The 15,428-nt window shown below is 54.0% G+C and overlaps 1 protein-coding gene across 7 annotated transcripts in view; it reads left to right on the forward strand.

The window, feature by feature from the left end:
* Positions 1–671: 671 nt before the first annotated feature.
* CSF2RA (colony stimulating factor 2 receptor subunit alpha) overlaps positions 672–15,428 on the forward strand; it is a 50,052-nt gene continuing 35,295 nt past the window's right edge. The window contains exons 1-3 of one of the 7 annotated variants that reach the window (XM_088833528.1): positions 672–987; positions 1,196–1,298; positions 15,260–15,361. In XM_088833528.1, coding sequence (XP_088689654.1) covers positions 826–987; positions 1,196–1,298; positions 15,260–15,361 — 367 coding nt within the window. In that variant the 5' untranslated portion in view covers positions 672–825. Of the gene's footprint in view, positions 988–1,195; positions 1,299–8,695; positions 8,845–10,499; positions 11,387–12,611; positions 13,349–13,430; positions 14,050–15,259; positions 15,362–15,428 lie in introns of those variants that run through there. The other 6 variants (XM_088833525.1, XM_055438584.2, XM_055438594.2 and 3 more) reach the window with 6 other exon arrangements.

Raw genomic sequence — 15,428 nt, forward strand, 5'->3', positions numbered from 1 at the left:
CAAAGACGAGTTCCAGACATCAGTGCGGATGGGAGGCCCCTTTCCAGGGCAGCAACTCCTGGGACCCCAGCTGGCCTGGATCGGGCTTGCAGAGAGCGCTACTGACCCCTAGTGACCAAAACTTAAAAACGGCGCCAAGACCCCTTCCCCGCCCACCCAGCCGCTTCCAGAGCCTGGGTTGGGGACTGACCCTGCCCAGCTCCACCCGGCAGCACCTCAGGGCACAGGCTTTCAGGGTAGCTCAGAGCTTGCTAAGTCAGAAGGTGGAGGGTGGTTTAGAATTGTTTCTGTTCCGTTGCTCAGTCGTGTCTGACTCTCTGCGAGCCCATGGACTGCAGCACGCCAGGCCTCCGTGTCCATTACCAACTCCCGGAGCTTGCTCAAACTCGTGTCCATGGAGTGGGTGATGCCATCCAGCCATCTCGTCCTCTGTCATCCCCGTCTCCTCCTGCCCTCAATCTTTCCCAGAACCAGGGTCTTTTCCAGTGAGTCAGCTCTTGGCATCAGGTGGCCAGGGTATTGCAGCTTCAGCATCAGTCCTTCCAGTGGCGGAATCTGGGAGTTCCGGTCACTAGGGGTCAGCAGCGGTCCTCGCAAACCCCGCGCGGGCATGCTTCTCCGCGTCCAGGTCTTTGTGACCCCCGCACCCCGCTGGACTGCGCCCCGCCGGGCTCCTCTGGCCGTGGCGGAGTTCCGGGCGGGCATACTGGGGGTTGGGGCCATTTCTTCCTCCAGGAGAGCTGGACTCCATGGACAGAAAGTGAAAGTGAAAGTGGGCAGCCTGGGTGCAGGGCGCTGGGGAGACGGAGGACGCCGAGATGCGACATGCGCGGTCTAACCCCCGGGAGACCCCGGGGTGACAGATGCTGGGCCAGGAATGCCTCCCCGGGGGGTGCAGCTCAGAGGTGGCCGTGCCCACGAGGCTCCCGTGCAGAGATCGTCCAGCGCGAGACCAAGTCCTGGCCTCCGCGTCTCCAGGAGCTGCAGGTAAGGAGGCTGCATTGTGCATTCAATCATTTTATTTGTGTGTGTGTGTTTGGCTGAGGCTGGCTCTTCCTTGCTGACGCTGGACTTCTCTCTAGTTGAGGCGAGCAGGCTGGGGTGGTTGGGTGAGGTGCAACCTCTTTGTTGGGGTGCGCGGGCTTCATTGGGGTTCACGGAATGAGGGTTTTTGTTTTTTTTTCCCCTGAACCAGGGAGTGAAGCAGTGTCTCCTGCATTGGCAGCTGGATTCTTTACCACTGAGCCACCAGGGAAGCCCCAAGGAGGTCACGTTTTCTCCATCAGCTATCATTGAAGGTGCGGGTCGCAGCAGGGGTTTGTTTGGGGATTGCTTTTTGTCTTTTTTTTTTTTTTGGTCACTTTGCAGCCTGTGGGATCTTAGTTCCCCAACCAGGGACTGAACCTGTGCCCCCATACTGTGGTGGAAGTGCAAGAATCGTAACCCCTGGACCTCCAGGGACCTGCCGTGGTTTGGGGATTTCTGACTATGTGTCCAGAGGGGTTCTCAGCACAAGTTAGGCCGTGGACACTGTTCTGTGAGTCCTCCCCGGCCTTTCTTCGGCCCAACGTTTGCTCCAGGGGATGTCTGACTCTGTCTTACCCTCTGGGTGGCTTGCCGTGTTTTCTGTAATGTCTTTATGTCATCTTTAATATCTCTGAAGGCTTTTTCAGTTCTTTCTGCAAACTAGGGCAGAAGGTGAGGAAGCTAGAGTCTCACGTGTTTTTTATTTCTGCAGTATTTGTTTATTTGGCCTCGCCAAGCCTTAGTTGTGGCAGGCAGGCTCTTTGATCTTTAGTTGCTACATGTGGGGTCTAGTCCGCTGAACCAGGGATCGAACCCAGGCCCCCTGCACTGGGAGCTCAGCGTTTTAGCCACTGGACCTCCAGGGAAGTCCCAACTCTTCCCTTTCTAAGAATGGTTCTTACTTATGTCTACTGACCTTCAGCTTTCTATAGATAATGTATTTTTTTTCAAGTTGTTTTCCATCATAGGTTATGACGAGATATGAACGTCTTTCCCCGTGTTACAGGGTAAATCCTTGCCTTCCCATGTTTTCTATAAGATACTTGTGCTTCCTTTGTAGTTCAGTCGCTAAGGAATCTGCCTGCGATGCAGGAGACCTGGTTCGATCCCTGGGTTGGGGAAGATCCCCTGGAGAAGGGATAGGCGACCCACTCCAGTGTGCTTGGCTGGAGAATCCCACGGACAGAGGAGCCTGGCGGGCTACAGTCCACGGGGTCACAAAGAGTCAGACGCGACTGAGCAGCTAGCTCGACCACCACCGCCATATGAGATATTGAATAGAGGTCACTGTGCTGTGTATACGACCATCCCGATCTTGTCATTCACCCCATCCCCCGCCCCCCACTTGCATCTGCAGATCTGTTCTGTATGTCTGTGAGTCTGTTTCAGAGATGAGTCCGTTTGTGTCGTATTTTGGACTTCACATCCAAGTGATGTCCTGTGATGTCTGTCTTTGACTTACCTCCCTTCGCGTGATCAGCTCTAGGCCCACCTCTGTAGCTACAAAGCAGCATCACGCCATTCTTTTTCATGGCTGAGTAATATTCCATTCTGTGTATGGACTGCGTCTTCTTTATCTGTTCCTCCGTTGATGAATGCTGACCATGTCCCCTGCTTTGGCAGGAGGCTTCTTTACCACTGAGCCACCAGGGAAGGCCTGAGTGTTAAATATTTAAGAGTAGATCTTACTTATGTCTTCTGACTTTAAACATTATATATATGTATATATATAGGGGCTTCCCCGGTGGCTCAGAGGTTAAAGCGTCTGCCTCCAATGCGGGAGACCCGGGTTCGATCCCTGAGTCGGGAAGATCCCCTGGAGAAGGCAATGGCAACCCACTCCAGTGTTCTTGCCTGGAGAATCCTCATTCCAGATTATTTTCCATTATAGACTTCCCTGGTGGCTCACACGGTGAAGAGTCTGCCTGCAATGTGGGAGACCCAGGTTGATCCCTGGGTTGGGAAGATGTCCTGGAGAAGGAAATGGCAACCCACTCCAGTACTGTTGCCTAGAGAATCCCATGGAAGGAGGAACCTGGTGGGCTACAGTCCACGGGGTTGCTAACAGTTGGACATGACAGAGTGACTTTACTTAAACCTTGTTACAAGATTTTAATATGGTTCCCTGTGCTGTGCAGCAGGTCATTGCTTCTGTATATTTTATGTAAGGTATTGAGCATGGTTCCCTGTGCTGTACAGTAGGCCCTGGTGTTTTATTTATTTTGCATATAGCAGTGTGTATCTGTTAATTCCAGATTCCCAGTTTATCAGCCCTTGGCCAACCACAAGTCTGTTGTGTGTGTCTGTGAGTCTGTTTCTGCTTTGCAGATGAGTTCATTTGTGTGTCTCTCTTTTTTTTTATTCCACATATAAGCTATATCGTAAGATATTTGTGTTTTCCTGTCTGACTTATTCCACTAGTGCAATCATCTGGTTACATCCGTATTGCTGCTAATGGCGTTATTTCGTTCTTTTTCACGGCTGAGTAACACTCTGTTGTATACATGGACCACATCACCTGTATCTACCCATCAGTCGATGGACTCCAAGGTTGCTTCCGAATTGTCGTTTAGCAGCTCAGTCGTGTCCGACTCTGCAACCGCAAGGACTGTAGCCCTCCAGGCGCCTCTGTCCATGGGATTCTCCAGGCCACAATACTCGAGTGGGCTGTCAGTCCCTTCTCCAGGGGATCTTCCCAACCCAGGGATCGAACTTGACTCTCCCGCATTGGCAGGCAGAGTCTTTACCACTGAGCCACCTGGGAATACTCCTCAGCCATAAGAAAGAATGGAATACTGCCGTTTGCAGCAACAGGGATGGACCTAGAGGTTATCATACTCAGTGAACTAAGTCAGAGAAAGACAAATATCATATGCTGTCACTTATATGTGGAATCTAAAACAAAATGATGCAAATACATTTATTTATAAAATCAGAAAGAGCCTCACAGACTTAAAAAGAGAAAACCTTATGCTTGCCAACTTAGGGCTTTCCTGGTGGCTCAGATGGTAAAGATTCTGCCTGCAATGCAGCAGACCTGGGTTCCATCCCTGGGTCAGGAAGATGCCCTGGAGGAGCGCACGGCAACCCGCTCCAGTGTTCTTGCCTGGAGAATCCCGTGGACAGAGGAGAGTGGCAGGGGGCTCCAGTCCACGGAGTCGCAGAGAGTCAGACACGACTGAGCACCTAATATTTTCACTGCACTTTCATAGTCCAATTAAAAAACACTCAAAGACACATTAAGACTGCGAGCTTGCACTTGAGGGGAGGTTCTGGGTTTGATTCCTGGTCAGGGGACTAATATCTCGCAGTCCTCTTGTATGGCCAATAATAATAATAAATAAAATGAAACTTAAAAAAAGAAAGAAAAAAAAAAAAAAACAGCAGCGCAGCCTTCCTGCTGCATGAAGATCTTTGTCCTGGAGTTTGGGAGGAAGTGAAGCCAGCTCTCACCTCCCCCCCGCCCCCGCCTTCACTGTGAGGCCCGGCTCAGCCCATCAGGAAGTTGAGAAACTGTGAGGTTGTTTGGAAATGTGTGTCTTAGTATCTGGTTTCTTTTCTGGGAAAATGGATGTTATAACTTCGTGGGCTCCACCCTCCCCCGGAACGCTGGCTCACTGAGATCCTGCTGCCCACCACAGCTCCATTTTTCTCTGGAAGAGGCGCTGACCCCTTCCTCCCCATGACTCCTTTGCTTCTCTGACCCGGAGGAGAGTCTGGGAGGGCGGAAAAGTGGGATTCTGGCGGATGAGGGGGTGGGGAGGAGCTGGTGTCAGCAGAAAGGGCAAAGAGAGGCTGTCACCAAGTGCCTGCGTCGAGCTGGTCAGCCTCAGCCGCCTGGCATCTGGGGCCAAACGAATCTCTGATGGGGGGCGTCCTGGGCCCTGTGTGGGGTGTGGAGGAGTGTCCCTGGGCTCCCCCGCCACCGCACCTCAGGGGCAGCCCCTGCCCCCATCGCTGCCACGGCCAGAATGTCTCCAGACGTTGTCATATGTCCCCTCGGAGGGTAAAGCCCTCCCAGTCTGTGAACCACGGCCATAGGTGCATATGTGGATGGATGGGTGGGTGGGTGGGTGGGTGGACTGGTCAATGGATGGACGGCTGCGTAGATATGCACATATCCATGCTACATCATAGGGAAATGATGGCGTAATTACGCTAATCTTAGAGAGTAGAGACGGACAGACAAAGAGACTGACAGATGGTTAGACGACAGACTCTCTCCTGCCTGCTCGGGGTTCCTTAGCCTCAGCACTGCCGACAGCCGGGGCTGGACGTGTCTGTGATGTGGGGAGTCCCGTGCCCTACGGGGTGTGGAGCGGGAGCCAAGCCCAGTTAGACAAAAGATGTATTAGAATGTGAGCAAGTTTAAACATAGACAACGGATTAAAATTTTATTATTTTGAAAACTGTGCCACAACCAACAAGGATCTGCTGTTTTTAGTACAGGGTACTATACTTTCGTTCGGATTCACATATGTATCTTCCTTTTTAGATTCTTTTCCATTATAGGTTATTACAAAGTTTTGAGCATAGTACCCTGTGCTTCCCAGGTACTTTAGCGGTAAAGAACCCGCCCTCCAATGCAGGAGACATAAGACACTCAGGTTCGATCCCTGGGTTGGGAAGACCCCCTGGAGGAGGGCATGGCAACCCACTCCAGTGTTCTTGCTGGAGAATCCCAGGGACAGAGGAGCCTGGCGGGCTGCAGTCCATGGGGTCGCAAGGAGTTGGACACGACTGAGCAACTTGGCATGCTTGCACGCCTATACACGCATGTGTAAGTCAATCACTCTGCTGTACACCTTAAACTGACACAACCCTGTATGTGGACTCTACTTCAACGAAAAAACAAATTTTTTTAACATGCAGATCAGAAAAGAGAAGTAGAACTATATCCATCTGCAGATGACTGTTATATATAGAAAATCTTGACGAGACTCCACTAACAAAAAAAAAAAAATCTTAGAACTGAGACCCAGATTTGGCCTGGCAGCAGGGTATAAGATTCAGACACAAACACCCAAGTGTGGCGGACCATCCAAAAAATGAGATTCAGAAAACGAGTCTGTTTGCAATAGCATCCAAAAGATTGAAATATGTCCATTTTTTGTTGTTGTTTTTGTTCAGTTGCTAAGTCTTTTTTTTTTTAATTGGAGTCTAAGTACTTTACAGTATTGTAGTGGTTTTTTTTTTCTATCCCCAATTTTAATTATTTATTGTCAATTTATTTATTTTAGTTGGAGGCTAATTACTTTACATTATTGTATTGGTTTTGCCATACACTGACATGAATCCACCCCGGGTGTACATGTGTTCCCCATCTTGAACCCCCCTCCCGCCTCCCTCCCCATCCCATCCCTCTGGGTCATCCCATTATACCAGCCCTGAGCACTGTGTCTCATGCATCAAAGCTGGACTGGCGACTCATTTCACATATGATAATATACATGTTTCAATGCCATTCTCCCAAATCATCCCACCCTCGCCCTTTCCCACAGAGTCCCAAAGACTGTTCCATACATGTGGGTCTCTTTTGCTGTCTCATATACAGGGTTATCGTTACCATCTTTCTAAATTCCATATATACGCGTTAGTATACTGTAGTGGTGTTTTTCTTTCTGGCTTACTCCACTCTGTATAATAGGCTCCAGTTTCATCCACCTCATTAGAACTGATTCAAATGTATTCTTTTTAATGGCTGCGTAATATTCCATTGTGTATATGTACCACAGCTTTCTTATCCATTCGTCTGCAGATGGACATCTAGGTTGCTTCCATGTCCTGGCTATTATAAACAGTGCTGCAATGAACATTGGAGTACATGTGTCTCTTTCAATTCTGGTTTCCTCGGTGTGTATGCCCAGGAGTGCGATTGCTGGGTCGTATGGCAGTTCTTTTTCTAGTTTTTTACAGAATCTCACAGTTAACCTTTAATAAAGGGTAAAATGTATTCTGTGGGGCGGAGGGAGAAAAAAGAAAAAAACCCAGGCCTCAAATCAGTTCAGTTCAGTTCAGTCGCTCAGTCGTGTCCGACCCCATGAATCACAGCACGCCAGGCCTCCCTGTCCATCACCAACTCCCGCAGTTCACTCAAACTCATGTCCACAGAGTCGGTGATGCCATCCAGCCATCTCATTCTCGGTCGTCCCCTTCTCCTCCCGCCCCCAACCCTTCCCAGCATCAGAGTCTTTTCCAGTGAGTCAACTCGTCGCATGAGGTGGCCAAAGGATTGCAGTTTCAGCTTCAGCATCAGTCCCTCCAATGAACACCCAGGATCGATCTCCCCTAGAATGGACTGGTTGGATCTCCTTGCGGTACAAGGGACTCTCAAGAGTCTTCTCCAACACCACAGTTCAAAAGCATAGAGACAGTGACAATGAAAACACGCTGTGCGCCGTGTTAAAGGGACCGTCCACTCGCCAGCAGCCCCTGTAAGTCGGTGGTCACTCTGGAGGACTCTGTCCCCCAGGCCCTCCGCCCCGTCTTCCAACCTCTCTGCACACCGTCCCGAAGGCCTCTTGGCTGCCACCCAGGACCAGGCGTCATCTCCTTCCCTGTCGTTCGCCATGGCCACAATCCGGGAACATGCCAGGGCGATGAAGATGGAAAAAAGCAGAGAGAATGAAAACCAGACCGAGTGACTGTCATACAGGCTGAAGGGAGTCAGAAAGAGAAAGACAGGTATCGCGTCTCGACAGGTGTATGAGAGATCAGAAAGCTGGCAGAGATGCTCTTCCTTGCAAAGCAGAAAGAGAGACACAGACGTTCGGGCTCTGACGGGGGGACGGCGGGGGTGGGACGAACTGGGAAATTGAGGTTGACGGGTATACACGGTTGAGGCGTGCGTGCTACGTCGCTGCGGTCGTATCCGAGTCTGTGAGGCCCCATGGACTGTGGCCTGCCAGGCTCCTCTGTCCGTGGGATTCTCCAGGCAAGAACACTGGAGCGGGTTGCCATTTCCTCCTCCAGGGGATGTTCCTGACACAGAGATCAAACTTGTGTCTCTTAACGTCCCCTGCATTGGCATCACCGACTCAATGGACGTGAGTCTGAGCAAGCTCCGGGACTTGGTGACGGACGGGGAGGCCTGGCGAGCTGCGGTCCACGAGGTCGCAGAGAGTCGGACACGACGGAGCGACGGAACTGAACTGAACTGAGAGAAGGGGACCAACGTGGTGCCTGATCGGAGTAGACTCAGTGAACCACCCGGTCCAGTTCCTGGGAGGACGACCCTTTCCACATCTCTGATGAAAATGGTCCCTGAGGGGCTTCCCTGGTGGGTTCAGTGGTAAAGAACCCTCCTGCCAGAGCAGCAGAGAGGGGTTCGATCCCCGATTGGGGGAAAAAAATCCCATGTTCCTTGGAGCAACTAAGCCCATGCATCACAACTCCTGAAATCCGGGGGCCCTGGAGCTCACGCGGCGCAAGAGAAGCCACTGCAGTCAGAAGCCTGTGTACCACAGCTGGAGAAAACCACAGCACAGTCAAGACATCAAATAAATAAAGTAAATTAAAATGGTCAGTGAGACCAGACCCACCTGGTCCCTGACCTGAGAAGATCTGGTGAAGCGTTTGGTCCAACTCTGAGCAGACGACCTTTTCCACGCAAGTGATGGGAGGGGTGCGGAGACCAGAGGACGGGCCTGTCCCAGTTCCTCCTGGTGGCGGGCGTGGCAAGGGGAGGGAATTGAGGGGGAGAAAACAGGAACACAGCTGCAGGTCGTGCCGTCCCCGGGCCGTCGCTGTCGGATGAGCAACAGATGCATCGGGGCGCTCAGACGTGGCAGCCTCGCAGGACAGCGATGGGGAGCGCAGGTCGGCGGACGCGAGCGTGGGGGGTGTGTCGGTGGGGAGGGGTGTCACCTGGTCCCCCTTGACCCCCGGGGGCCTCCAAAGTGTCATTTTCCAGCTTCTGTTGCTGCCGTTGACGGTGGGTGCTCCAGGTGGGTCAGAACGAAAATGCTCTGCTGTGCTGGCTGCTAAGTCACTTCAGTCGTGTCCGACTCTTCGTGACCCCCTGGACTGTAGCCCCGCCAGGCTCCTCTGTCCGTGGGGATTCTCCAGGCAAGAATGCTGCAGTGGGTGGCCATGCCCTCCTCCAGGGGATCTTCCTGACCCAGGGGTCAACCCTGGGTCTCCTGCAGGGGCAGGCGAATTCCGGAACGTTCGCACCACCTGGGAAGCCCCAGGAACCTGAAGGTGTGCAGTGAAAAACCTTTCGGATGCCTGGCACCCAGGCAGACAGCGTGACCGGTGAGGGGTGGCGTGGGGGCGCTGCGTTCTCAGGCCCGAATGAGCTCCCGGGGACTTGGCCAGGGTCGGGTGGGAGATTTCGGAGTTCCCCGGGCCAGCCCGTGCCTGTCGGGATGGGAACGAGACTTGGGTTTGCGAGCTGTGTGTGCTGCAGTGATAGGGGCCTGTCGGGGTTACAGGTGCTGCCTGGGGGCGCTGGCATTGCATTTTGTGTGGCTCAGTGGGTAAAGAATCCGCCTGCCATGCAGGAGACCCTGGTTCGATTCCCGGGTCAGGAAGATCCCCTGGAGAAGGGATAGGCTACCCGCTCCAGTCTTCTTGGGCTTCCCTGGTGGCTCAGCTGGTAAACAATCTGCCCGCAATGCGGGAGACCTGGGTTCGATCCCCGGGTTGGGAAGTTTCCCCTGCAGAAGGGAAAGGCTACCCACTCCAGTATTCTGGCCTGGAGAATCCCATACAGTCCATGGAGTCACAAAGCGTCGGACACGGCTGAGTGACTTTCACTCACGCACTCCCTGGCACGCCTAAAAGCACGGTGAGCTCCACGGGCAAGCTCGTGCAAGGGTCCCCCTTGGACCGGCTTCCCGGTTACCCAGCCCCCTCCCCAGGGTGTGTCCTGAATCTGAGAGATGGTGTCAGTACCCTCCAACACGGCTGTAAAACTGAAACCTTTAAATGGGGAAAGAAAGCGCGGCCGGGTGATCACCAAAGCAAGAAGGGAAAGCAGGCAAGAAGTGAAAACACAAAGGATGACTCGAGTCCATTTATAGGAAGCGAAGCGGCGCGGGGGAGTCCATGGAGGCAGAAAGTGGGTGCGTGGTCGGAGGGGCTGGGGGACGACGGGTAGAGGCTGACAGCTCGGGGACAGGTCTCCCTCGGGGCAACGGGAAGGTTCTGTACCCAGGCTCTGCGGACGTGCTGAGTGTCGTGAGTTGCACGAGGGGGCTTCCCGGGTGGCTCGGTGGTAAAGAATCCGTCTGCCGATGCAGGAGACGGGGGTTCCATCCCCGGTTCGGGAAGAGCTCCTGGAGAAGGAAGTTGCAACCCACTCCAGTGTCCTTGCCTGGAAAATCCCCACAGACAGAGGAACCTGGCGGGCTGCAGTCCATGGGGTCACAGAGAGTCAGACACAACCGAGAGACTGCACACACAGGCTTGCATCCCGTGTGAATTTAGCCTGAATTTTTTTTTTTTTTTAAAAAAAGGGCGAAATTAAGTGAAACAGCAATGAGATTTCTGTGGATTTCGGTCTTCTGACCACTTCTGTGAGGCTCCTGGAAGTGCCTCGTAGGATGGGAGTGACAATTAAACCAGGGATTGGCTGAATAAGATACGTCATGTCTCTATTCGGTCGATCGGTCGTGTCTGACTCTTTCTGACCCCAGGGACTGCAGCACGCCAGGCCTCCCTGTCCATCACCAACTCCTGGAGCTTGCTCAAACTCATGTGCATGGAGTCGGTGATGCCATCCAACCATCTCTTCCTCTGTCGTCCCCTTCTCCTCCCGCCTTCAATCTTTCCCAGCATCCGGGTCTTGTCATATGAGTCAGCTCTTCGCATCAGGTGGCCAAAGTATTGGAGCTTCAGCTTCAGCATCAGTCCTTGCAATGAATATTCAGGACTGATTTCCTTTAGGATGAACTGGTCGTCTCTCCTTGCAGTCAAGGGACTCTCAAGAGCCTTCTCCAGCGCCATGATACGTCAGAGCCCTGACTATTTCACGCTCATTGCAGAGTCTGCTTCGGACACTTCCTTACAGTCCTTGACCAAGAGCCGGGGTCTGCGATGAATTGATTATTTAAAGCGAGCCAGTTTTGGGGCTGGATTTCTGTGTCCCTTTGTGGTATATGAGAACTCTTTTTTTTTTAAGTCAAGGTTACAGCAGTTTCTGATTTTTGCTCCATCACAATGAGCAGGAAGCCAGCAGGAGTTCAGGGCACAGGAAGTTGGAGGGGAAGTTGGGGTGAAGGGTGTTGATGAGTCTGGTGGGGGGGCACGTGGGTACCCCCTCTGCATGTCCATCCCCAGCACCACCCCCCGGAGGCCAGTACGATGCTACGCCCCGCGGAGGAGAAAGCTGGACTCAGGGAGCTTGATAAGACAGGTGCTGCCTTCACCGAGGGGGTGGGTGTGGTTCTCCCCACCCCCGGCCCTGCCCCCACGGCCCATGCCCCTTGTCTCCCGTTAAGCAAAGCTCAGACCGCAGACATTTCGCAAATTGCAGATGTGGAAATCCAGGCAAGGCATCAAGAGCCGTGAGCGTGTATTGATTGAGAAAGGTCCTCTCTGAGAGGTTCCGGGGTGTGCCGCAGGCAGGCAACCACACCCCCTCCCCACTGCAGGAAACAGCCTCCCCCACGGGTGGGGATCAGACAGCAGACCCCCGAGGAAGACGGAAGTCTGCGTGGGCCAGGGTCTCGGGGGGAGGGTCCCTGGGGCTGGGGAAACAGGAGCTGACGGTCAGGTGGGAAAGTTGGAACCAGTGTGGTGGGTGCTTTGGTTTTGTTTTGTTTTTTCCCCCCTGCTGTGTGATTGCAAATGAGGTTCCCTGGGGGGAACGGGGTTGAAGGGAGTCGGAGCAGGAATCTGAGGCTGGATGCTTCTCCCCAGGAGTGCTGACGGACAGGTGCCCCTGTCCTTAAGGAGGGAGGGTGTTTGTGGTCCTCCATGCTGGGCATCCGGCCGGGGGGCACCTGCTGAAAATGCAGACGGTCTGAAGGAGTCTGAGAAGAGAAGGCGGCAGAGGAGTCGGGGTATGTGGAAACGGCAGAGGATTAAACGTAGGAGGCCCAGGGGACTCGTTACCAGAGATGCTGGGGGTGTCACGGGGGGTGGGAGCTTCTCGGGCGGCTCAGCGGTTTAAAAAAAAAATCTGCCTGCAAGGCAGAAGATGCAGGAAACGCCGTAGGTTCGATCCCTGGGTCGGGAAGATGCCCTGGAAGAGGGCATGGCAACCCACTCCAGTCTTCCAGCCTGGAGAACCCCACGGACAGAGGAGCCTGGCGGGCTGCAGTCCACGGGGTCGCAGAGAGTCAGACAGGACTGAGGGACTCAGCAGGCGGAGGGGTTGGTCCGGAGCGCGTGCGGGGTCAGCAGACTGCAACCGTCATGAACGGGCCTCCACGACGTGACCCGGGGGGCAGGGCGTGCCAGGGCAGCTGGGGTGCAGGGCCGGGGGGGGGTCTTTGCCGGTGGAGATGCCCACGGGAGCCAGGAGGCTCCCCCTGTGTGGACGCCTGTGTCGCCAGAGGGGAGCCGCGGGCGGGCGGGTGGTCTGCGGGCGGGAGGGTCCCGCCAGGGGGTCCGAGAGCCTCAGGGGAGGGTGGACGAAGCCCCCTGGGTGGGGACTGGAGCCTGAAGGTGCTGAACTGGATGTGCGTCCGAGATGCGAGGTCCTCGTCGCCGAGCGGAGCTGCAGCCGAGTGGAGAGGTGGAAGACGGTCTGTGAAGCCCAGCGGGAGGAAGGGAAGACGGAAGGAGGCAGGAAAGATGCGGGGATGCAGGAAGGGGAGGAGAAACAAGGGAGAGATGCAGGGAAACAGGCAAGCAGGAAGAAAGATCGGAGGGGAAACAAACAAACCAACCTTGCCATTTGTCACGGCAACCCCCGGGAAAGGAACTCCCCAAGAGACAGAAGCCACCTTGAGGCCGGGAGACTCCATAAACCCAAGGACGTGATGGAAAAGACACCCGTGCCCGGTAAAATAGAGCCAGACAGGGGGAACCCTCGCGGAAAAGATACGGAGTTCAAAGGATGGGATTCCCAGGAGCGCGAAGAGATGAGGAGGGAGTCTGCAAGAACTCCGCTGGAGACCAACGGAGATTGGCACTGCAGACAAGCGTAAAGGCGCATTGCCAGAGACAGCGATGCCGGAAAGGAAGCACCACGGCCAGAATCGGCCGGGCCCCGTGGTGGCCCCGTGGTGGCCCCGTGGACTGCGCCCCGCCAGGCTCCTCTGTCCGTGGGAGGGATTCTGCAGGCGAGGACACTGGAGCAGGTTGCCGCGCCCTCCTCCAGCGGATCTTCCAGGCCCAGGAATCGAAACCGAGGCTCCTGCGTTGGCAGGTGGGCTCGTCACCATCTGAGCCGCCAGGAAACACAACCAAACACACCGCTGGGGAAGCGGTGGGCACGTCCACAGATGGCACCCCAAACCCAGCTGGATGATCGGGGGTTTTCTGTAGAGTGTGGCTTTGTGGGGGATAGAGCACGGTACCTTTGTAGTTGTTTTGTTTTTTTTTTTTTAAGTTTAATTTTTAAAATTTTTATATTTTTGCCCGAGGTGTGTGGCGTGTGAGATCTTAGTTCCCCAAGCAGCGACGGAACCTGAGCCCCGTGCGTGGGAAGCTCACCGTCTTAACCCCTGGACCATCGGGAAAGTCCCTAAATGTTTTGTTTAATGTTACTTGTGTTTATTTGCTTAGGGCGAGCGTAGGTTTGCAGAAACATGAGGTTTGGAAAGTGTTGGGAATTCCTGAGTACCCACTTCCCCCTACAGTTAGTTCCCCAATGATGGACTCCGAGCAGCAGTGTGGAACGTCTCTCACAATTGATGGAGCAAGTCTCACACGATATTCTTGACTCAGAGTCGTCATTTGCATTAGGGGGCACTCTTGCTGTTGTCCAACACTTTGGCCACCCGATGCGGAGAGCTGACTCGCTGGAAAAGACCCTGATGCCGGGAAGGATTGAGGGCAGGAGGAGAAGGGGACGACAGAGCATGACATGGCTGGATGGCATCACCGACTTGATGGACATGAGTTTGGGTAAACTCCGGGAGCTGGTGATGGACAGGGAGGCCTGACGTGCTGCAGTCCACGGGGTCGCAAAGAGTCGGACATGACGGAGCGACTGAACTGAACTGAACTTGCCGTTGAATCTTCTATGGGTTTGGACAAATGTGTGATGGCATGTATCCATCGTTAGAGCAGAATATTTCCACTGCCCTAAAAGTCTCCTGTGGAGACCTGCTTATCCCTGCTGTTCTCGTAACCCCTGACAACCACTCATGCGTTTTCCGTCTCCACCATTGCTGTTCAGTCGCTCAGTCTGACTCTTTGAGACCCCGTGGACGGCAGCACGCCGGGCCTCCCTGTCCTTCACCGTCTCCTGGAGCTTGCTCACACTAACGTCCATCGAGTCGGTGATGCCATCCAACCATCTCATCCTCTGTCGTCCCCTTCTCCTCCCGCCCCCAATCTTTCCCAGCGTCAGGGTCTTTTCCAAGGAGTCAGTTCTTTGCATCAGGTGGCTGAAGGATTGGAGCTTCAGCTTCAGTCCTTCCAATGAATATTCAAGATTGATTTCCTCTAAGATGGACTGGTTGGACCTCCTTGCAGTCCAACAGACTCTCAAGAGTCTTCTCCAGTACCTCAGTTTGAAAGCATCAATTCTTCGGTGCTCCCCTATAGCTTTACCTTTTCCAGAAAGCCAGCGAACCGGAATCACGCACTCTGTGTGTGCTAAGTCGTGTCTGACTCTTTGGGTCCCCATGGACTGTAGCCCGCCAGACTCCTCCGTCCATGGGATTCTCTGTGCAAAAATACTGGAGTGGGTTGCCATGCCCTCCTGCAGGGGAATCTTTCCAACCAAGGGATCGAACCAGCCTCTCCTAAGTCTTCTGTGTTGGCAGGCAGATTCTTTATCACCAGCGCCACCTGGGAAGCCCATGCACTTTGCACCCTTTTTCAAATGGTCTTTTTAGTTAATAACTTTATTTTTTGGCTGCACCATGTCCCATGGGAGATCTTTGTACACCGACCAGGGATTGAAACCGTGGCCCTCCTGCTTTGGGAGGCTGCAGTCTTAACCGCTGTAAGCCAGGATGCTGGCCAGCTCAGCATGCTGGTGCTGACCATCACCCTGGAGAGAGTCCTGTGTTGTTGTGTGTTTTTTTTTTTCCCCCATCTCCCTGGGGAAACATCACTGGTGTCCACATCAAGACTCCCACAAAGGCTGGTTTTCCTCTCACCGCAGAGCTTCTGCGTCGTCTGGGAGGCCCCACGAGTCTTCTGGCAACGGTCGCCATCCTGTCTGCGGTGGCTGACTCCGCGTGGCTCCTCACCCTGGAGCGGCAGGGTGAGTGTGTGAGTGTGCCTTACCTCCTTCTGCTTCCCCCGTTTCCCTGACCCCAGCTTGTGGGACA

The sequence above is a fragment of the Moschus berezovskii genome, chromosome X, assembly GCF_049115385.1.
Source record: "Moschus berezovskii isolate FMDL1 chromosome X, NW_MosBer_1.0, whole genome shotgun sequence".
Lineage (NCBI taxonomy): Eukaryota > Metazoa > Chordata > Mammalia > Artiodactyla > Moschidae > Moschus > Moschus berezovskii.